The following is a 23224-nucleotide window of genomic DNA, read 5'->3' as shown; positions in this document are numbered from 1 at the left end:
GGGCCCGCTGCATGGACTGTGTCCCTGGACTTGCTGGTGGCTTCGCTACACTGTTTCTCCAGACCTGTGTGTGGTCAGCAAGTTGGGGACGTGTGGGTTTAGCTGAGAGGGCAGCACAGCACACCCTTGCTGGTCGCCCTAGCCTGTAGCTCCAGGGACAGTGCCCTGCTCTGCTGGGAGGCCCCGTCCCGGCCCATCTGCTGATACCCAGGGTCTCCCGTCCGGGATGAAACCTGAGATGCCTGTGTCAGAAAGACGCTTCTCCCCGCATGGGGCCTGCGAAGGCTGGGATTTCTCAAGGCTGCGCGGAACTGTTCCCTTCCAACTCAGCCTCCCCTGCCAGCTGCCCCCAGACCTGGACGGGAACCACCACCCGCATGTGCCCAGACTTCACACTTGCCCCAGCATGGCCCTGTCTTCTCACCCATGGCTCCTTTCAGGCAGATGCTCCTCGCACACAGGTAAAATGGGTGGGTTTCCCAATCACGGTGCTGAGTCTCATGAAACTACTTCCCAGGAGAATCGGACCCTACAATTATTTTTAAGTCCCCAAAGTGTCCTCCTGGAGTCAGTGGACCTGGGGTCCGCTCTCTCCATCCAGCTATAGCTCTTGCACACACCTGTGCACACATAGCTGTGGAGCTATGAACCCCAAAGCTGAGTGCTCATGCAAATGAGTGCATTCCTGGGCGCCTGAGCCCCAAGGCCTAACCTTCCCCCCAAGCTTGACCCCTGGCCAGCCTCCTGCCAAACCATGTCCTTTGTGGCTTTCTTGTCACTCCTCCTTGCAGGCCATGAGGACCTCAGGGCTTTGGCCTGTGCCCGCTTCCTGGTCAAGGTAGGAAAGGAGACAGTGAATGTAGTGGCTCAGAGCCTGAATTTGCAGTCTAAGTGCCAAGTTCAAATTCAAAAGCCCAGTTAGTTACTAATGGCATAATCTGAGGCAGAGAGAGACAGAGAGACAGAGAGAGAGAGTCTTTCTCTTCTTTAAAATGTGATAGCAGGCCCTCCCTGGTGCAGTGGGTTAAAGCACAGCACTAAGAAGCTAAGGCCACTTCAGCATGAGTTCAAAACCCGCCCCAGAGGTGACCCACATGGCGTGGCAGACCTCTCCTGACCTCCCCGCTGCTCCCCTCAGCAGTGTACTTCACCAGTTGGCCTATTCTGCTCCCCACTCTGTCTCTGGTGAATGCTCTCAGCACCCCGGCACCTCTGGCTTATAACCCAAGTTCTGTATGCATAAATAAATCTTAAAATGCAATGGCAGTCTGGCTGTGGGAGACTGATGTAAGTGCTTAGAGGCTGTAACTAATTTGATACTGAGTCTTCAGCTCTGTAAATAGTTTGATCCTAGGAGGTATGTTTTCTCACTACACCCATCTGATAAGGGCGATAGTGTCCACATCAGAGGAGACATGAAGATGAAAGGAGCTTGTCCATGGAGAGTCCAGACAGTACCTGGTGCACTGCAGCTGTCTGCTTTATGAAAGTGGAGGTGTGGGGCCCCCAGAAGTCCAGTGTGAGTGCTTGGAGAAGCCAGGTCTGCCTGCAGGAGCTGAGCTCCCCCGCCTAAAGGAGAAGGCACAGGGAGGCAGGAAGTCCCATTCAGGTGTGCAGCTATTGTCATTTATTCTCTTCACACCCCCAGTGATAGGTTTAAAGTGGTCACCCAACAGTAGGAAATCCTGCCTTCACATCCAAATTGTTGGGCCGGATCCCAGAGGGAGATGAGGGGCTTCCTGAGGCAACCTGACACCCTCGGTGCCTGGGGTGGCCTCCTGGGCCCAGCAGAGCTCTGAGGCAGGAGGCAGGCTCCTTGGGGAGGGAGCCCTTGGCAACCCTGCCCTGGAACTCCGCAGAACTAGCAGCTGGGAGCACTTCTCGAAGGCACAAGCAGATGTCTCCAAGCCGGAAGAAGCTCCAGCAGGTCTCCCCAGCCACGGCTCTGTCGGGCTGAGCTGGCTGCACCAGGTTCTCCTTGGTCAGGTAGAGCTCTGGCCTGTAGAGCTCAGGCCCTGTAGATGTGGCCTGCAGTCCCTGCTCTGCCCAGACCTCTGTGGGGCCGTGACCCACTCTCTCTGGCAGGCATTCCCTCAGCGTAGAAGACAGTTGAAGGGCAGATGTTAGGCTGTTGTGGATGTGGGTTCCAGGTCCACTCCAGCTGGAGAGAGCAGCATAAGCCTGCTCAGTCTTGGATTTCTCAAGAACTCCTGCTGGAAGGCTGAAGGAAGCGATGTTCTTGAAGTGATCAGAATAACACCTGACAGGTGGAAATGCTACTGTCAGGGATGATTACCAGTAAAATGAGAATGGTGGCTCACAGCAGGTTGTCAACCCTAGCTACATATTCAGCTCAGTGGGGAAAGTCCTAAAAGGTACCAGCTGCCAGGGCACACAGATCAGAACCTCTGCTGGGACCCTGGCTCCATCCGCCAGAGCTATAGGGGGCACCAGGGCTGGGGACCCCTCGTCCAGGAGGTCCCAGGTTCCCTTCCTGACCTCACAGACTCTGACTTGAACTTTCTCTAAAGGTTTCTTGATTTTTCCCTCCAAGCATGAATATGCAGGGTTAAAGGAGGAGACTCCAGCCACAATGGGGGCTCATCCCAGGGGTCATCCCTTGCCTCCTGGTCCACTCTGGCTTGGGAAGGTGCATTGGGCACTCTCCTCGGGCCAGTCCCAGCCCTCAGCAGTTGTGGGCTCTGTCCTGGGTTCAGACTTACAATGTTTGGGTTCGAAGCTGTTCCGAGCTCCTTTGAAAGGGCCTGGTTGTCTCTCAGGCTCTGTGCTTCATTCTCTGGCTCACGTGTGATGTTGCTCTTGGCTTCTAAAGGGGGCTGTGGAGAAGGACACTTGGCCTTGGACTCGCTGCCCAGGCAAAGAGCCAGAGGGGACGGCCACCTCAGGTCACAGCTGATGCAGAGAGGGGCCCAAAGTCCAGGAAATCCACTTCTTACTGTATCATATGACAGCATTTTTTACACCAAATGACTGACTAACCAGGTAAATTTATAAGGGGCTGAGGAACGTGAGCAGAGTCCATGGATGGACTGACCCCGGCTGCCTTCTGAGGGCATGTCAGCCACCCTCACGGCCTGCAGTTATGGGGTCTCTGGCCCTCCACGAAGGAGTCAGTGTCAAGGCTTGCTTTGTTTCTTGCTTTTTTTTTTTTTTTTTTTTTTGGTCCTGGCTCAGGGAGGAAAAGGAATAAGCACCTAAAAGGACAGATTTGGTATCTGAAGAGCAGCTGCAATCCCCCCTCCTCAGCTGGTCTTTGGGTTCTTGTCTGAGAGGGAGTGGCCTCTCCTTGTCTTGAAAGCCCATGGCCCGGGTCTGCCCCTGTGTGGCCCCTCACCTTCCTGAGGAGCTGGGAGTCTGATTGTGACTATGCTCCCCTCTGCCAGGTACCTGCTGGAACAGGACTTCCCCGGCATGAGGATCGGGCCCGAGCCCACCACTGACTCCTTCATCGCGGTGATGCAGGGAGAGGTGGAGGGGATCGTCCCAGGGAACGCCCTGGTGGTGGACCCTAAGAAACCCTTCCGGAAACTGAACGCCTTTGGCAATGCCTTCTTGAACAGGTGAGTGCTGGGGGTTTCCTTTTCTTCTTGGAGGATGGGAAATGAAAAGCAGGGCCTGATTTGGGGAGCTTCAGTGCTTTTTAAATACTCAAGGTGTCTCTTTGAGTGTTCCTCTCTTGCTAGGAGTGTGATTGAGTGTGACCCCCATTGATAAGGGTGAGGGAGCTGTATCTGGGCTGACTCCTGGCCACAGAGCAGGGAAGGGCACAAGGAGTTAACTCACACCCAGGTCTGTACCTCTTTTCAGTAAAAACCTGAGGAGCTACTCTGGCTAATCCCCCAGCATGAGGGGACTGGGCTTGCACCCAACTGAAAGGAGCCCGAGGACATTATTCTACTTTGTGGAAAGGACTCAGGACTTAAAGTAGAAGCCTTGACTTTGAGCACTGAGCCTCCTATAAATTAATTATGTGACCTTGGACAAGTCAACTCCTCTCCCCTAGGAAGCATCTAAGTCTACAGATATGGGGGGTAGGGAGTTGATTGTCAAGATTTGACTGGAGGAAAGCTTTGCGGTCAAGCTGGCCCAGACCTTTCCATCATGATTCCTGATTCCTGCAGGCAGAATCCATCACACTTGTCACTGGACCCAGTGTTTGCATGTGCATGGCACTGAGCATTTTTTTCAATGACTTTCAACTGGAGGTAGAGCAAAAGTAAAGGCTTTGACTTCAGACAGACCTAGGTTAAAATCCAACTGAAGGGCCCTCCCTGGTGGCGCAGTGAGTTAAAGCACCACACTGAGAAGCTGAAGCCACTTCCGCATGAGTTCGATCCCCACCGCAGAGGTGACCATATGGCGCGGCAGACCTCTCCTGACCTGCCCGCTGCTCCCCTCAGCAGTGTACTTCATCCATCTGCCTGTTCTGCTCCCCGCTCTGTCTCTGGTGAATCCTCTCACCCTCCGCATCTCTGGCCTGTACCCCAGGTCTATATGAATAAATAAATCTTTAAGAAAAAATAAAAATCCAACTGAATAGCAACACTGACCTAAGAAACTGCACCCAACTCCTCTGTGCCATCCTCCCCCCACCTGTAAAATAGGATAATAGTTCTAATTTCTGCCAGTGACTAAAAGGAGAAATAAGTGAGATGTTGAGCAGGGAACACTTAGTGCCAGGAACATAGCACACAAACAGGTCGTGTCAGGCTGCCCAGTGTTACCACATACTGCTTCATTCGCCTCCCTGTGCCATCCACTGAGGGCCTACTCAAGCCCCTGGTGCCACTTCCTATTTGTCAAAGTTGAAGCTCAGTGCCCAAAGGGTTCTCATCCTGAGGGATGTTTCGTACCAAGCCGTGTGCTTGTCTCTCATCTTTCTTCAGTAGCAACCCTAGACAGGGACAGGGAGGGTCACAGGGGACACCCCGTCTGAGGAAAGTGGGAATTGTGCACAGGAAGGGGGTGCTCTGAAGTAGTGATGCCTGGGAAGGGTCTTGCTAACAAATCTTGGGATTTGGCCTGGAAGTAACTAGTCCTCAGGAATTTGATGTGGTTTATTAAACTGTGCGTCTAGGGTAGAAGATTAAGGTGGTGATGGTGTTAGGTGCAGTGAGGCGGGTAGCCCTGAGTCATGTCTCTAATACCTGAAGAACATGATGGAGGATGAGTCAGGATAAGTGAGCGGAGGCTGGGAGTTCCGGGGGAGCCTGCCAGGGGTGTGGCTGATGAATTTGACTTCAGCACATTGAGTTTGCAGTGGCCGTGGGTCCACTGAGAAGCATTAGACCATCTGAGGCGAGTGGTGAGGGTCCCAGAGAGAGGAGAGAAAGGACTGGATCTAAGAGCAGTGGGGTTCATTGGAAAACAGAGTGAAGCTTCAGCAGTTAACCCCACTTTGAAATAAGTGTGCTCATAATGACAACAGCAGTATGTGGTAGTTTGTGTCATAGCGTCTAGTCTGTTCTGATAACAGAATCTGTGATTAGCATCCTACTGTTGGTGCGTTCTCACGAGCTGAGAGCCCTTCTGTATTAGTTGCCCAGCAAGTCTCGACAAGTCTATTTTTATACGCAGTAAAATCAGGAGGTGTGTGTGAGGTGAAGCTGGAGTGCTTCACCCGGGGTAGAAACAGTTAACTTCTTTGAGTCTTAGTCTCTTCATCCACAAGTAATAGAAATCAAGCCCTCTGTGCTATAATCTCTGGCAAATATTGTGTAAAGAACATGTGAGCGCCAGTGCTAGGAAATGAATTTCAAGTGGTACCTGTAATTGTTTACAGTGGCTCCATTTAGGGAGTGGGTTGTGAGGTGAAGAACAAGGGAGACCTTCCTATTTACTTCCTACACTTAGCTGAACTGCTATTTTTGCTATTTGCATATTTGATTTAGTTCAAAAACTGTATATAAAAGTGATAGGAAAAGAACGATACAAACAGAGAAGGTGACACGCTTCAGCTGTCTGGATCTCTTTCAGTCTGTGATGTCAATGAATAAAGTGTCTAACCTGAAGCAGACTCAAACAAGATCCTGAATTTCTAGAAGGGCCCCTCTCTGCCTCTGGTCAGGAGGCAAAAGAACCTTCACTCCCTCCCTGGGTCTTGCTGGATTCATGAGAGAACCCGTGTTTTATTTCAGCAGACATCGACCCGCCTGGCCCTGGGCCTGGCTCTGATGGGGTGTGAGGCTGAGCAGGATCAGATGCCTGGAGAACCGGCCAGGACCAGGGCCAGGAAGGCTGAGGCTGCCTTAGTGGACAACTGGCATTGGACATTGGCACCTGTGTTCAGTGAGCAAGGAGATGACACTGAAAGGGTTAAAAAAGGACATTCCAGGCAGAGACAACTGGAGAATTAAAATAAGGGGGAGGAATGGGAGGACTTGGTTGAGCAGGAGCCCTCTGACAGGACACAGAAGGAATTGCGAGGTCTGGTTTTCTGCAGGAGCTCTCGACAGGCAGATTGTCAGACTGTGGGTCCTTTGGGAGAACAACAGGGATGTGAGACTGGACCCCTTCTGTGTGCCACCAGCTTCATTGCAGCCACGCACAGGGAAGCTGTACCCAGATGTGGGTTTCCCCCAGTTCCTGTCAAGAGGCCCCATTTCCTGTCCCCATTCTTTTCCTCTGTGTTACCCCAGGCCACAATGACCCTGCTTCCTAGTCTAGATAAATGAAGCCAGAGCCCCTGATTCCATCAGGTTGGTTTTTTACAATCTATTCATCAGTGGGGGTCTTCACTTTCTCCTTATTCCTTCCCTGAGGTTGCAGAAAGCCAGGACCTCCCTTTGCTCCAGGGGTAGCTCCTCCCCCTCCCCCCAACACCATGCTTGGGGCCAGCTTCTCAGGGACAGCCCTACTGATTATTCCTCTCTCTGACAACTCCATCCTCCCTTGACTCCCTCTCTTCCTCCAGGAAATATCTCTTCTGAAAAACTTACAGGGAACTCTACCCACTTTGTACCTTTCACAGTCAAGCTTCTTGGTGGGTGACTTCTTAATTACCATAACACGGGCACCGACCTTCCCTATTTCCCTGGCTGTTGTCCCACCACTGTCCCCTCAGCTCATTGACAGTGCTCTTGCTCCCCTGGCCAGGGTCTCCCCAGTCTCTCTGTGGTGCCTTTTGGCTCTTGTTCCTATGACCTGATGTCGCCCTCAGTCTGGCCTACCTTCAGTTCCTGGCCCTTCCCTTTCCATCTGCTGAGTCTGCCTGATGCCTTGACCCCAGCCTCATCCTGTAGCATGGTGCCAGGCACATAATGACACTCCATACATACTTGCTGAACTGAACTGGACCTGCTGACGGTGTCCCAGTGAGTTTCTTCTGCCCTTAATGTATAATCCAGATTTGTTAATGTGGCTCTGAAGACTTAGTGATTTAGCACCACTCCTTGTCCATCCATATCTGGCCAATCCAGTCTTCCCATTCTTGCTCCAGGGATGTGTGAGTGATGGTGTATATTTTGTCCTCCTGCCCCCTGCCGCATTTCCACCAGCTTATACTTTCCTAGGGTCACCATAGCAAGTTGTCACAAAGTGGGTGGCCTAAACCTACTGCTGCCTCACTGTTTGGAGGCCAGATGTCCAGAGACAAAGTATTGACATGCTCCTATAAAGTGTCTAGGGGACTACCTTGCTGGCTCCTTCCAGCTTCTTGGTGGCGCAGGCATTCCTTGGCTTGTGGCAGCATCCCTCTGTCTCTGCCTCCATCTTCATGGCACCGTCTTTCCTTTGTGTGTGTCTCCATGTGGTGTTCTCCTGCATTATGGGGACACCAGTCCTATCAGATTAGGGGCCCACCCAACTCTCATATGACCTCATCCTAATTACTCTATCAACCCTTGTTCCACATAAGGTCACTTGTTCCAAATAAGCTTACTGGGGATTAAGATATCAACATAACTCTGGGGCACATGATTAAACCTATTAGCACTGTACTTTCACCCCTTATCTCAGTCTAGAATGCTGCCTTCTCTCTTCTACTCACACACACACATACACACACACACACACACACACTCGGGCTATGCCTGATAAATTTTGGTCATCTATTGCAGCTTAGATGCTGTCAGGGTGCTTCAGAGTCCTCTGCATCTCTGTAGCTGTGTCCCTGGATAGCAGAAGCTCAGGGTACGTGTGATAGTAAGATACCTTATTGCCTCCCATCAAAAATATAATTGAGATTTGGGGTAAGAAGAATCGTAGTTAGTTTACCAATTTGTATTTTGAGACTTAGGATGTAACAACAGGAATAGTTTCTTGAATATGGCTTGACATCACCCTAATAACAATGGCTGGTGTTAGGATGGAACATCCCAGAGGAATGTTCCAGGGTGATCTGACCCATTCTTCCAGACCAGCGCCAGTGCCTCCTCCTCCTCCGGGAAGCCATCTTGCCACCTTAGATCTCCCAAGGTTGGGGTGCTGGTCCCCTCGGACCTCGTCCTGGGGCTGCTGATGAGCATACCTCCTCCCTACACCTTTGGGGTCAGAGAGACCTCCCAGCAGGGCTTAACAAACATGAACCTTGGGACCAGCAGGGAGCTTGCTCTGAGCAGAGCCCACTGCCAGCGTCAGGCTGGGCGTCTGCCCTGGAAGGCAGCTGGCTTCTGAAGCTCTGCCCGGGGCAGGAAGGCTGGCGTGCGACAGACACAAACACGCGTGACCAGCACGAGGGGCCAGTGGTTCACAGCAGGTTTCCTCCATGGTGCAGGTTCGTGTGTGCCCAGCTGCCCAACCCCGTGCTGGAGAGCATCAGCGTCATCGACACGCCGGGCATCCTCTCTGGGGAGAAGCAGAGGATCAGCCGAGGTGAGTGTGGCACCTGTCAGGTTGGCTCTGGCTCGTGCTATTTCTCTGCGGTATGGTCTCTGGCTGCCACACCCCAGGGCCTGGCTTCCCTTGAGAAGCCTGCACTCCTGTGCTGGGGTCTGGGTTAAGTCAGGGTTGGGTCTGACTCAGGGGACAGCTGGGCTCGGTTCTTCTCGCCTGGAGAGTGCAGGCATCAGTGTCTGCCCTTCTTCCCTCACTCACCAGCCAGACCCTGGTGTTTCTGAGGTCCCTGCAGAAAACTTCAGCTCTAGGTATGCTCCAGAGGATACAGGAGCTGGGTAGGTGGAAAAGCTCAGAAAACAGTTCACTCCAGACAGAAGGATATGCGTGCAGGGGACGTCCCAGCTGGTGGCTGGGAGAGAGCAGCTGGAGCCAACTGCTGGGTCTGTGCTGGTCCTGCTCCTACAGAGTGAACTCCGCAGCTTTCTTGCTTGAGTTGGTTCATTTATAAATAAGGGGACATAATTCTACCTTCCATATGAGGCTGCTTGAGGACTGAAGCAACAGGAAAACACCTTCCTAGCACATAGCAGGTGCCCAGCAAACACTCGGCGTCATCCATCATCATCCTCACTTTTCCCTCGCTCTGCAGTGCTGGACTGATGCTATAAAAGCTAAATCGGCTGTGTTGTCTCCCCACCCTCCCAGCCCAGCCCAGCCTGCTGTGTGCCCCGGGAAGCCTCCTGCCCTCTCTGTGCCCTGAGCTGTATCATGGGCAAGAAAAGTAGATGAACCACACCCATCCCCTACTGGAGCTGGAGTAGAGCCAGTTCGGCACTCAGAAGCCAGCCTCCAGGAAGAAAAGGCTTCACCAGCCTGACAAGGCTTTCTGGGCAGCGGCCGGGACTGCCACCTGAATGACCCGGGTGCCTGCTTCCCTCCACGTGCTCAGCTCCTGTGCTCCGTGGCCCATGGGCTCTGTCACATAGGTGGGGGGCAGGGGGTGCAGACAAGCCTCCTACCAGAGGCATGGCCTGCACAGACTGGCGTCCATTCACCCCTAGGCCCTGAGGGGTGCCCATAGCCTCACAGGCAACAGGCCAGGGCTCCCATGTGGGGTGCTGAGGGGGCCTGGGGCTGCAGTCCCGGCCAGGTGCTGGCCACTAGTGCCAGACTGGGCCTCTGTCCAGAACTCCTGCCAGCTGCCTTGGCTTCTCTGAGAAGATCGCTTGTCTCTTGCAGACCACTCTCTAACGAAGGCAGGCGGTGGGGGGCAGAACTGGGCTCTTTGGGGTTCCGCTGTGGCTACTATGTGAGCCAGCCCTGGCTGGAGGTGGAGAGGAGGGACGGGAGTGGGCAAGGCCCCCCAGGTCAGCAGCCTGCTCGGGTGTGACCTGCAGTCGTCTGAAGGGAAAACCGAATCTGCTTTTCCTGGGGAGGGAAGGGGGGTGTAGGATTTGGGCTGGAGGCCTCATCAGGCCCTGACCCTACTGTCTCCCCTTTCGTTGAGGGAAGAGACCTGGCAAGAAGAGGCAGAGAAAGCAGGGAGGCCGCAGGGGCTGTGGGAGCTGTGTTAGCAGGAGGTCCGTGGAAGGCCTCCCTGAAGGGGGTGTGGGGAGCCTGGACCCCACGCTCCCTACCTTTGGGCATAGGGTGCCGAGGGTCTGAAACCACAGGTCCCCAGAGAGGGGTGTTGCTGCCACTTCTCTCTCAATTTACCTGCCCTTTGAAACCCCCACTGCCCTGCCCAGGGGTAGCCCATGTGGAGCCTAGCATGGACGGCTCTCTGCTTGCTTCTGTCTGTTCCCCAGCATCGGGGTTCACCCTGAGTTTGGGCCTCCAGGGGACGTACTGCTCCACAAGGGCCTGTATCTCCTCAGGAAAATCTCAGAGAGGCAAAGCCCCCCAGTCTGCTCTACCTGGGGGTGGAGTTGGGGTCTGTGCCCCCAGCAGGTCGGTCCAGACAGCTCCCATCTTTGGGGTCCCAAGAAGCCTGGGTGGGGAGCCCGGAGCTGGGCTGTGGATCCTGCGTGGATCTCAGCAGGTCACACTTTCTCCTCGAGGCTCCAAGCACCCATGTACTATAGGGGTAATGGTACCCGTCACACGGCTCTGTAAGGTCCAGGGGGGTACTGTGAACACAGACCCCAACTCTGAGTCTGGATCACAGTGAGCACCCGTCTGGCGCCCTTATCTGGCAGCCATCGCCCCAGGGCCCCCCAGACTATGTGGGCAGTCTCCCTCCAGTTGTGCAGTGCACAGCATGTGCAGCTGTCTGTGGCAACCTTGCGCCGGACCCCGCCAGCCCCTGCCCCTTCCCAGGCTTTGCCTGGCCTCTGCCGTCTCTCCTGCTTTCATCGCTGGACCTCAGAGACGCCCTTTGCCACTTGGGTGCTTGGTTTCTTGCCCGCTTCTCTTATCCACCCCACCCCACCCTAAGCACCAGATCTCACAACACTTCTGGGAGAAGCCATGGCCCCATGAGTGGCTACAGAGGCCAGCTTGTGCTCTGCTTTCCTGAGTGCAGACTAAACGCAGCCTGAGGTAATAGCACGAGCTGGCGGTGGGCTGCCCGTATCGCATCGCCAGCCTCGGCAGTGCTGACACGGCACTGGGCGAAGGGGCTCAGACACTCTCTGCTCTCAGAAAAGCTCTCGGTAAGCAGCCCCTTCCCGTCCTTCCCACTCGGCCGTGGCACCTGCTAGCTCCTGTTACACCTACACAGCAACACACACACCCCTCACCCCCAGGCATGGGTGTACCCAGAAACACCCTTCATAGGACTGCTTCTGGGGCCCTCCAGCGTCTGGGTCTGGGTGCAGCTCATATCTGGAGCTTCTTCCCTTCCTCCAGCCAGCCCACGGACTGAGGACCATCCCCTTCCTGAGGGCACCTGGCTGAGGAGCACGTAGGGCCTAAAATCTGGCCCACATTCTGTCTTCCAGGCACAGGCCTGTGTCTGGGGGGCCCCTGGGCACCATCTGAAAAGCTAGTTGTTCCCAGCGCCCCCCAGGCCACAGGAGGAAGGCACACTCGGGCACCCAGGCCTGGGCAAGCACAGTCCTTGTTCCGGGCATTGTCTCTGCCAGGACTTGGGTCTGGGAGTGTCTTGGGGGAAGAGGGGAAGGAGTGGTGGGGGAGACATCCAGGAACCCGGTCCTGGGAAGTCCCAGGCCTGCAGATGCACTGGGGTGAGCCACAGAGGGCCAAGGGGGCAGTTCCTGGAAGTGACGGGATGGGCCCAGCCCAGGGCTCACTACTGGGAAGGAACAAGGATGCAGCAGCAGGGGAGGCTCCGGAAACCTGAGTGTCCTCACACTTGGGAACCACATTTCCTGCCGCTTCTCAGCTAGCAGTGTCCACCCTGGAAAAGCAGCCCTGTGGGTGTGGTGTTCCCAGCATCCCCAGAAGGCCCTTCCTGAACAGGTGAGTCAGCGGGGCCAGGGCAGGTAGAGCCTTGCCAGGTCCCAGCCCTGGAGGGCGGCCTCTGGTCTCCTGACTCCCAGCCCACGTCTTCCTGCCTGGTGTCGCCTGCCCAGAGGCTGGGGCGCAGGAACAAGGGCAGGCTGTCATGGACAAGCTTCCCGGGGGCCCTGGTGGGGCCGTGCTGACCTTCACCACTTCACACCCCTGGCCAGTCCCTGACACCTGTATCGCGGTGCACACGCATGTCCATGTGGGCATCGCCGCTGGGCAGAGCAGGGCCCTGACGGCCTTCCAGAGGCTCCCTGACAGCCTCGAGGTCGGAGCCTGTGATGACTGTGGGGCCGCATTCAGGGTTACTTCTGACGGCATGTAGGGTGGCTGTGGGTCCCCAGTGCCATGTCAACTCTGACTGCACATTGTAGAAACAGCTGCCTTTCTATTTGCCAAAATGTCTTTAAAACTTGAGTTTGGTTTGGGGAGCTAGTTTGAGGGCTCAACCCACCTGCTGCAAGGGGGTTGTGAGCAGGGCCTCAGGGCTCCAGCTCTGTGCTCCCCGCCCCTGGCCATATATGCTGGAGCAGACCCTCACCCCTCCCTTCTCCCTTCCCTCTAAGATGTCTGTGGCCCATTACCGCCCGGCATATGGAGAATTCTAAGGGTCAAATGAGATCTTGTGTCTGCCCATTTAGTGCCTCCATGTCTCACGTCACCAAGACGGAAGCCAGTGGGTAATGAAGGAGTCGCCTTGCTTATTGTGTTTGTCTCATTGATTTCCTCCTGCCTGGAAGTACTTAGAAATGCTTTCTTTCCAGTGCTCTGAGCCTGGGGAGGGGGAGCAAGGATGGGGAGGGAGACAGCAGTGGAGAGGGCCCCAGGTCTCTGCAGGCTGCCCAGACACTGGGCTGGTGCCTGTGGAGCCGGCCAGCTAGCTGTAAGTGATTCCAGGAAGTGCCGCGAGCCACTGGGTCTCTGGGACTTCGATGCTCCCCACCCCCTCATGTACATGCCCCTGGGCTTCTGCAGGTGCTCAAGACCTCCTACCTTTCTGCTGTGGGTCTCGGCCATTCCTGAGACCAGTGAGGGAGGGGGGACTGTCCCTGGGCATCTCATCACCCCAGATGTTAGGACAGAGCCCCTGGACTGAGCCCAGGCCCACCCTGCACTGGAGCCTGAGGTCAAGGCTCTACCACTGACTCTCACCACAGAGTCATTATTAGCCCAATTTAGTGCCGAGAAAACTAAGGCCCACACTTGTCCAAGGCCACACAGAAAATAAAGGAGAGAGCTAGTCTATTCCCTTTGCTTTAACAAGTCCAGCCCATGCCTTTCAGGCGCTCCTGTTCCAGGATTCTCGTAAGCCCTTCCAAGAAATGACTAAATACCCCTGCTGGAGGCTGTGGGCTCCTAACACCAGAGCAGGGAGGCTGAGCTTCTGAGGAAGCTTATGGAGTCATGACTCGAAGTTCAAGGTCCTCACGGCCATACCTGGGGAGGAAGTATCTTAGGAGTTTATCACCTGAAAGCAGTTTGCCAGGACCTGCAGAATTTGTGAAAGGAGGTGACAGGCCTTTGTGCTTATAAAGCATCCTCAAAATGCTTCCCCAAGGCCATCTGCTGTCCTCAGGCAGGAGCAGCCCTCACGGAGGCCCAGGAGAAGAACCCAGTGGCACCCATTTTTCTTTCTGCCTTTCCTCCGAGGACTTCTCGTGCCTAGCCTCCTGCTGTGCCCCTCACCCTCACGCCACAGTCTTAGAAGCAGGGGCTTGGCCAACCAGACCCCCTCAGTTTGACAGGCAAAGAGATTGAGGATCAGAGACAGAAGTCTACTTGTCCAAGGACACACAGCAAGTTAATGAAAGAACAGAAAGCTGGAGGTGGGCTTGCCCAGGCTGGTGCCCACCCCCACCTCCACCGCCACCCCATGTGACCCCTTTGGAGCACATCCATCTGTGGAAACTGGCATCTGGAAGGAGCTCTATGTGAAGGGCTAGAGCTACAGGAGCAGCCACAGTCACACGAATGATTTTGCTGTGTCTTCTTTGACCGGACCCACACAGAGACCCTTAGGCAGGGTCTGGTGGGGTCTAATTTGGAGACCAGAAAACAGGGGCCCAGAGAGGACTTGCTGTGCTCTAGATGTAAAAGGCAGAAAGGGGCTCACATTTCAGGGCTCACATATCAGTTCTGATTGGCAAATACTGATATAGCACCTCCTGTGTGCCAGGCACAGTGCTGGGGGCCGGGGACTAGGGAGGAGGCCAAGCTTGGCCCCTGCCTTGCCCAGGTGTGGCTACAGTGGGGGAGAGCCTCCCTGGCATTTCTTGGGTCAGCAGAGGGGCAGCCCGTACACTGGAGTTATCCGACCCAGCAAAGGGGCCAGGAATCAGCAGGGCGCCCCCTACTCTGACAGCACCCATGCCACCCCACTGGGGGAGGTAATCAAGTTTGCCCCTCCCCCCACCAAACCTTTTCATCCAGACTCCTCCTTCCAGAGCCTCTTGGCAACCCCAGCGCCTGTTTGCTTCCCCTCACAGGGAGGGCGGGCTGGGGTGTGTGTCTTGGGGTTGGAAGACCGGAAGCTGCCCTCGATCCCGGCTCCCACCCTACCGCTTCCAGGCCCTGGACATACCCCTTCTCTTTCTGAGCCTCCATTTCCCAATTAGGCAATTGTCCAGTGCCAGCTGCCCAGCTGAGAAGGTTGCATGTGTGCATGTGTGTGTGTGTGTGTGTGCATGATCTCTGGGAGCTGAAAGCAGGGAACAGGTGGGAGGGAGCAGCAACCTGCCTTCCCGGCTGCTCTACCCCATGTGGCCTGCAAGGTTGCTCAGGCCGGATTTGAGAATAGGTCTCTGGTTAGTTTTGGAGGCCTCTGAGGCCTGCTGTCCCCATCCCCACCGCTGAGACAACTCGTTCCAGGACTGAGCAGCTGTGACCTGCTTTACATGGTGGGGGTTGGGCAGGGGATCACGTGCCCTGATTTTCAGAGCCCTTGGGCCCTCCTGGAGCTGTGCTAAAGGGAAAATTTAAAATAGCCTGGGACCATATCTGGAGGGGGAAGGGGAGAGAGCTGAGGGCCCACCTGGGGCAGGAATGTGTGGGCCTCAGGGCCTCATGTGGAAGCTGCTGGGTGGGCCTGAGAGCCAGGGAGGGGAGAAGTAAGAGCAGGAAGGGAGACAGCCAGGTGCAGAAAGGCTGCCAGAGTAGCATGTGCAGAGGGCCCAGGGCCCAGACACCATGTCCACTCCACCACACACCTTGCCGGCTAATGCTCCTCACCAAACCTGCCTCAGGGGGTGTGTGAGGGTGAAATGAAGTCCAAACATGAGCTGAGTCAGGAACTCTGGGATTATAACCCAGCCATACGGATTTTCGCAAGCCCACTGGGAAATTCTGGCGCAGGTTCAAGTTAAGGGCCCTTCGTGGATGATTACAGATGGTCAGAGCCTCTGGAGTCCGACTCGTTTGCATGAGATTCGCTAGTGCCCTTGCCCTGGTCGCTGGCATCCCTCTGACAGCTGGATCCTCCTAATGCCTAGGTTTCCCACTGAATGGGGCAATCAGCTTCAGGGCCTCAGAGTAATCCCCTTGTGGCACTGAGAGCCAGGGAAGGCCTCCTACCTCTAGACTAGAGCTGTTCCATGGAGAAGCAGGGGGAGGACCCGGTACCTCCATTCTTATGCCAGTGCTGTGTTCTCAAGGTCTGTGTGTCTGCGAGCAAGTCACTTTACCTCCCCGAGCCTTGCTTTCTTAATCTGCCCCTATTTAAGGGAAATGACTGACACCTAGACAGGCTAGCTTAAATATGCAGACTGGGGCATGCCCTCCCTCTCGAGCATCTCACAGGTCCATGCTTGCTTGGGGTCTGGCAGAGCACTAGGGCCCCTGGAGCCAGCCTGACCTGAAGCTGTCACTACCAGATGACCAAGGTCTGCGGCAGAGTCCATCACATCCAAACGGATAAACCGTTGTGGTTTAAAATTTGGAAAACTGGGGCTGCAGATGGCCAGTAAGGAGAGAAGAGAGCTCTTGAGCAGGTATGAGAACAAGTCAGGGTTATTATGACAACCGCAGCTTTCTTCCAGATCAGTAATGAACATGGCTGAACCATCAATAGCTTACATTTAGCTGTTGTATTGTTTGTAAAGAATTATTCAAAATATGCCCAGCCTCTTTTTCAACAGTACTTAGCAGTTAACTATAATAAGCAAGGCTAAGGGAGCTGTCTAGTGGTGTGCTTCATGAGAACAAAGGTGCTCATAGCATTTACTGAGCAGCTACTCTGTGCTGGGTTCCATGTTGCTTAGTCCTTATCATTCTGTTAATGAGGTATGATTATCATGCCCATTTGTAGATGAAACACTACTGACTTAAAGACATTGAGTAACTTGCCCACCGCCGAATAGTGACGATGTAGGCACTGGGACCTGACCTCCAGACTGGAGGCTCTCTACTGCACTGGCTGGCTGTCCCCAAGCCTTACCCTGCACCCAAAGACCCCTCCCCTGACTGTCCTCTCCGCAGGGTATGACTTTGCGGCTGTCCTCGAGTGGTTCGCCGAGCGGGTAGACCGCATCATCTTGCTCTTTGACGCCCACAAACTAGACATCTCTGACGAGTTCTCGGAAGTCATCAAGGCCCTCAAGAACCATGAGGACAAGATGCGGGTGGTGCTGAATAAGGCTGACCAGATAGAGACGCAGCAGCTGATGCGGGTGTATGGGGCCCTCATGTGGTCCCTGGGGAAGATCGTGAACACCCCAGAGGTGATCCGAGTCTATATTGGCTCCTTCTGGTCTCACCCCCTCCTCATCCCTGACAACCGGAAGCTCTTTGAGGCTGAGGAGCAGGACCTGTTCAGAGACATCCAGAGCCTGCCCCGGAATGCTGCCCTGCGCAAGCTCAATGACCTCATCAAGAGAGCCAGACTGGCCAAGGTAAGGCTACCACCGGGAAGGTGGTCACCCTGCATGGGGTCAGATGTGGGGAGGGGTTAGCTCAAGAGCTCAGGTGACAGCCCAGGCCATCTCTCAGCCTTCTGATTCTGGGCTGAGTTGCCATCGGCAATCCTGGACTATCCTGGCCACGTGAGACTCTCTTGTGGCCACTATCTCACAAGGGTCCTCCGAGCCAACCGTGGGACTGGGAGCAGGATGGCATGGCGGTGGTGAACACAGGCCCTAACATCAGACGTCCAGCTCATTTGCTAACTGTGATCCCCAACCCCAGCCAGGCCCTTTCCACATCTGTAAAGGGTTAGGTGATAGAGTCAGATGAAGAGAATGTGAAAGCCTGCATCCTCTGAAGTGCCAGAAACGGTAGCTGTTACTCCTGACCCCCGACGGCATCAACATCATGCCAAGTTGACCATCTTAGTTATGGCTTTGACCAGTCTCCCTGGATTCTCACCTTTCCTGTGTGATCGAGAAAAACGGCTTAGCACTGCAAGTAACACGAGAGCTGGAGGGTGGAAGTAGATATTGATTCAGAAGGTGGAGCAGGAGGGAGAGATGGGGAGAGATGGGTAGAGCCATCCAAGAAGACAGGAATGAATCATGGGTCTTGATCTGAGGGTTTCTCCGCCCCGTTCCCAGGTCCATGCCTACATCATCAGTTCTCTGAAGAAGGAGATGCCCTCAGTTTTCGGAAAGGACAACAAGAAGAAGGAGCTGGTGAACAACCTGGCTGAGATTTATGGCCGGATTGAGCGGGAGCACCAGATCTCACCTGGGGACTTTCCCAACCTGAAGAGGATGCAGGTAAGCAGGACCTGGGGTCCCCGGACAAAGGGGCAGTGTCACTTGAAGTAGCTGAGCAGCTTGAGCATGGCAGAGCCCCCCGGGATGCCCCCGTTGGAAGCTCAGCCCAGAGTCAGAAGGCAAGGGACGGGCCGGCTGCCCTTCCAGCGGGCTGCTGCTGGTCTCACGGGGGCTGTATTTGGGCCTGGGGAAGAGCACAGAGTCCCAGTGTTCCTTGGGAGAGGTGTTACAGGATATTTGGGGGTCTGCTGCCTCCAGCTTTTTACCTTCCTCAGTTATAGCCACCATGAGGCTTGGCAGTCCCACCACAGCATGGAAAATGGGGTAAGTCACCTGAAAGGCCTTTCTGCGCTTAAGTATGTCTCTCGGCTCCCACTTGGGAGCAGCTTGGGCTGCAGCCCCAGGGCAGTCTGTACAGGAGCTTGCCTGTTCTGACACGCCCCCCTACCTCAGACTTTCCCTCTAGGATCCATCCCTGTGGTTTCTCCTGCCGCTCACCACAGGCGTCCTCTGAGGGAGGCTTTGTCCTCCCATACAGATGAGGACAAGGTAGTTCACAAGGTAGCCCATGAGCCTGCCTGTGGTTTTCTGAGGGCTATGTTTGTGTGGCTGTGGGTAGAAGAGCCAGGAGCTCGGCCCAAGGTCCTACCAAGAAAGCGCTATACCCCGCTAACTGGATCTTCTCTGAACCTCTGTCTCTTCTCTAAACAGAGGCTTCCAGAGCACACACTTTGTAAGGATGTTATTAGGTCATAGGATGAGCTCGTATTTGAAGGCACAGCCCGACACAGCCTCTCAGGTCTGGCAAGCCAGCTAGGATGTCACCCTGGAGAAGCTAGGTGCTGAGCAAAAGGGACCTTCCTCCTGTACAATTTTCAGACTATCTGTGATTCTATGGTTACTGCAAACACGTTTTCTTTTAATAAGAGAGTCAAAGCAAAAATAGCACATGTAGTCATGATACTGTTGCTGGAGCTTCAGCTTGGGGAGCTTTAGCTTGGGGATCAGTTTCTCAGGTGAAGATGACAGTTTCAGAACCCTGCGATAGTCCCAACGGGGCATTTTAGGTTTCTTATATGATAAAAGAAAAATATGCAGACGTTTAAGACCTGCATTTGTCTGTGTAGCCCTCACCCCTGTCAGCACCTCCTGAGAGCTATCGGTCACTTCAGAATTGCTTCCGTACCACCTGGGCTTCTCAGTCCGCTGGTCTGACGCTCCTCAGCTCTGTCCTTAACTCTGAGTTCCACCTGTAAGCAAACATTTGGAAAGATGACAATTTGAAATGAAACATCCACCCCCTCTTTAAGGTGAGGGGTCCTTTCACACATAAAATGGGTTTCGCCATTTCAGGCATTGGTTTACTAGTGCGAGGTTTGGGGCTGTTTGGGGCACGCCAAACGGATCAGGTAAATGGCGTCCTATGGGTGAGGGCTGCAGGTGGAGGGAGGCATATGTGTGCAAAGATGGGGGCACCACCAGGCCCCCTGGAAGATATTGGGGCTCCTTTAGAAGGACACACCAGACACACCTAGATGTGCACAAGCTGACAGAGGTGGCTGGAGAGGAGAGGCCTGTTTGCCCTCCACACACCCACATTCCTCCCTGACCTGGCAGGGAGGTGAGAAATGTCCATGATAACACTTGCTCTTGGCATGTAGCTGTGGGCGTTTTCTGACGTTTTCTTGATGAGCTCCATTTCCCTGAGACCAGCTCCTGTGTATGTACTGGCCTCCGCCCAGGGCCCTAACATTGCTGTGGTCAAGCCAGGGCAGGAACAGAAAGTTCACCCAATCACTCAAGAGGCCCATGAGAAGCTAGGTGTTCTAGACTCAGAATCTTTAAAAATCACAAAGACAAATGATGTAAAAATAAACTATTATATTATTTTTTTTAAAAAAATCACAAAGATGTGCAACATGGAGAGCATTTCTTTCACCACACAGGGTGGGTGTCAGGAAGGCTAGGGGGGGCTTTCACAAAATCAACACACCTGTTTGTGTCTACTCCCCCCCCCCCCCAGAACCCTTTGAGGGGAGAAGCTGATGCTTGGAAATTCACTGCCGGTAATTCCCATGAGCATCCTGACAAAGAACCTCTGGTTGGGGAGGTCTGTCAACCTCCCTTATGACTTGCTTTTAGTTGCCTGAGTCTCAGTGATTCCTTCCCTACATGAGGAGAGGCTGTGATTTCCTCTCAGGGGCCCCTGGAGGTAGTTAGGTCATTAATGCTTTGAAAGATCTTTCCATATTTCCATCCTCACTGACACTGAGGCCTCCATGGCCAGTCCCAGGGCAGTGGAACATTCCAGAACCACCACTCAACAGCCACAAAGACCAGAAAGAGAGGTTTCTAGAACAACATTAAAGGAAATCCAAATAGGGGCCTTCCTGGTGGCACAAGGGGTTAGTCTCAGCACTATGAAGCTATCCTCACCTACTACAGCACAAGTTCGATCCCCGGCCAGGGAGCAGACCCACATGGCGCAGCAGACCTCTCCTATCTCCACTGCTCCCCTCAGCAGTGTGTTTCAGTCCATCTGCCTGTTCTGCTCCCCACTCTGTCTCTAGCAAATCCTCACACACCCACACCTCTGGCATACACCCCAGTTCTGTATGCATAAATAAATCTTTTTTAAAAAAAAAGGAAATCCAAATAACTGGATCCTTCCAATATTTGCTCAATCCCCTTCCTTCCCTGGCCCCTGCCACTGTTTTCTCTCCTGACAACTTCCACCATCACCAATGTGCCTTTTTCCTTTCCCTCTCTTGCATCTTTTATTATTTTGTGCTGGAGCTTCGCCCCCAGGTCCCAGGCTGGGCACACTCCGGGACCATTAGAGGCAGTCTCCCCGCCAGGGGCAGGAGCTCCTTGCACCGTCTGCTGCCCTCACCCTCTTTCCCCACTCTTCCAGGACCAGCTGCAGGCCCAGGACTTCAGCAAATTCCAGCCACTGAAAAGCAAGCTGCTGGAGGTGGTGGACGACATGCTGGCCCATGACATCGCCCAGCTCATGGTGCTGGTGCGGCAGGAGGAGATCCAGCGGCCCGTGCAGATGGTCAAGGGCGGCGCCTTCGAGGGCACCCTTCACGGCCCCTTCGGGCACGGCTACGGGGAGGGGGCCGGGGAGGGGATCGACGACGCCGAGTGGGTGGTGGCCCGGGACAAGCCCATGTATGACGAGATCTTCTACACCCTCTCGCCAGTGGACGGCAAGATCACGGGTGCCAATGCCAAGAAGGAGATGGTGCGCTCCAAGCTGCCCAACAGCGTGCTGGGCAAGATATGGAAGCTGGCCGACATCGACAAGGACGGCATGCTGGACGACGAGGAGTTCGCGCTGGCCAATCACCTCATCAAGGTCAAGCTGGAGGGACACGAGCTGCCCAATGAGCTGCCCGCCCACCTCCTGCCCCCATCCAAGAGGAAAGTGGCCGAGTGATGGGGGAGCGGGGAGGGGACTCCGATCAGGCAGGAGGTAGAAGAGTTGGGAGAGGCGGCGAGACACTGGCACACTCACACACACAAACGCAGACTTCAAGAAGTGCACTGCAGATGAGGGGCAGCGGCCCCCCAGCATTCCAGGCTGCTGCTTGTTTGGACTTTGCATTGGTAGAAGCACAGGAGCATTCCTGGGGGTCCAGGTTCCGAGCCCAGGCCTCCAACCCTGCCCCCTCCCTCGCCAGCTACACGAGACCTTCTTCTCCCTGGGAGGAGGCTGTTCACGAGATGGCCCGTCCACCCCAGCTCCCCGAGGCTCTGAATCTGAGCTGATGGAAAAGCTTTTCACCTAATAGGCACTTCCCCTGTTTTCTGTGCTTTGGCTACCCAAAGTGAGATCTGCCCCAGGCCTAGATGTGAGGGAGGGGGATGGTGACAGGGAGGGGCCATCCTGAGCTCCGTGTAGGCCAGCTTAGGCTCTGCCTTCCTGGGCGAACCTGGCTTTGAATGCAGCTGGTGCCTCATTTCACAGAATCCCTGAACCACAGAGAAAGAATCTTTCTGCAGGAAAGAAAGCAATGGAAAGCTGTCCTCTCCTCAAAGCCGTCAGGGTGGTTTCCCTGCACAGATTTTCTGAGATTCCTGTTTTTCTACCTGGCCTCTGGCATTAATGCTCATCCTCCACGCACATTTACCAGCCACTCCGGTATCAACTCACTATACAGGTCATCCCACATGGCCCTCAAGGTCAGCCCCCACGGAAGTGTGCATGGGCCCCTGTTTTCAGATAAGCAGAATGACACCCAGAGGAGTTTAGGGGAGCTTCTCAATGTCACAGAGGCCACCTGCGATGGAGAGGAACCTAGGGCCAGGGCCTCAGGTATACAGGTTCCTAACCTCGCTCAGGGTGGGGCGGGGGTCAACCCTGCCGACCCCCATGGTCTCCCAGAGCCAGCTGGCCAGGGAAAGGGTGGCCAGCGTTGCAGGGGTCAGGAGTCCAGCCATCTGTCACATCACACAAGCAGTCCGGGCCTTCTGGCTCTGGGCCCCGTGCTCCCAAATCACCGCAGTCCGGCAGCCCAGCGGGAGAGTGGGCCGGCCCGCTGGCCGTTTTCCTGCCGATCCTTGCCCCACCTCCCACCCAGCAGCTCGACACTCATCCCAGCTCAGTGTCAGTCCCTGTCGCCCAGAAGCGGGACCTCGTGTTTATTCTCAGAAGGCCAACTTGAGGGGTGTGAGGTGGGGTTTCCTGCAGCCCCCCCCCGTGACTCTGCAGTGTCCTTGAAGAAACCCTACATTCAGCACCTGCCCCCTCAGCTTGCTTCATGGTCCCTGGCCCCGTCACTTTGTATGCTATGTCCCAACTGTGATGGACAACAAAATCGAGTATAACTTATTTTATATCTATGTTCAGATTATAGAGAATATTCTGTGTAACTCTGATGTGCTTACTACTGCAGCGTTTGTCATTAGTAATCATGTTAATACAGCGCATTTATCCTTTGGTACCTGCTTGGCCTCTGAGTCTCATTCCCTGGAGGCTGAGCAAGATGGGCTGGTTGTTCCCTGGGGGCCCTGGTGGTGTCCTGGCAGCTGCCCATAACCAGTGTCCACACGTAGCATCGTCTGGCCCAGTGCCCCACCCGGCCCAGTGAGTGCCCAGACCGACCTGACACTGGTGTAGAAGAGGTCCCCAAACGTTCGGGCCGCCCTCTGCAGCCACGCCCCCCTGTCACACACAGTGAGGAGCCAGGCAATGAGGTCTAACCTCTAACTCCAGAGTGCCAAGTCTACTTTTCTGTGAGCTA

General features: G+C 54.8%; 1 protein-coding gene across 1 annotated transcript in view; it reads left to right on the top strand.

Moving 5' to 3' along the window:
* The window catches only part of EHD3 (EH-domain containing 3), a 29805-nt gene extending 6882 nt beyond the window's left edge, over positions 1 to 22923 (top strand). The window contains exons 2-6 of the mRNA XM_004686320.2: positions 3405 to 3581; positions 8735 to 8832; positions 16741 to 17153; positions 17811 to 17975; positions 20890 to 22923. Coding sequence (XP_004686377.1) covers positions 3405 to 3581; positions 8735 to 8832; positions 16741 to 17153; positions 17811 to 17975; positions 20890 to 21417 — 1381 coding nt within the window. The 3' untranslated portion in view covers positions 21418 to 22923. The remainder of the gene's footprint in view (positions 1 to 3404; positions 3582 to 8734; positions 8833 to 16740; positions 17154 to 17810; positions 17976 to 20889) is intronic.
* The last annotated feature ends 301 nt before the right edge of the window (positions 22924 to 23224 follow it).

This window comes from Condylura cristata, unplaced genomic scaffold (assembly GCF_000260355.1).
Source record: "Condylura cristata isolate star-nosed mole 26May11 unplaced genomic scaffold, ConCri1.0 scaffold00020, whole genome shotgun sequence".
NCBI lineage: Eukaryota > Metazoa > Chordata > Mammalia > Eulipotyphla > Talpidae > Condylura > Condylura cristata.
This window is presented reverse-complemented; position numbering and strand designations above follow the sequence as displayed.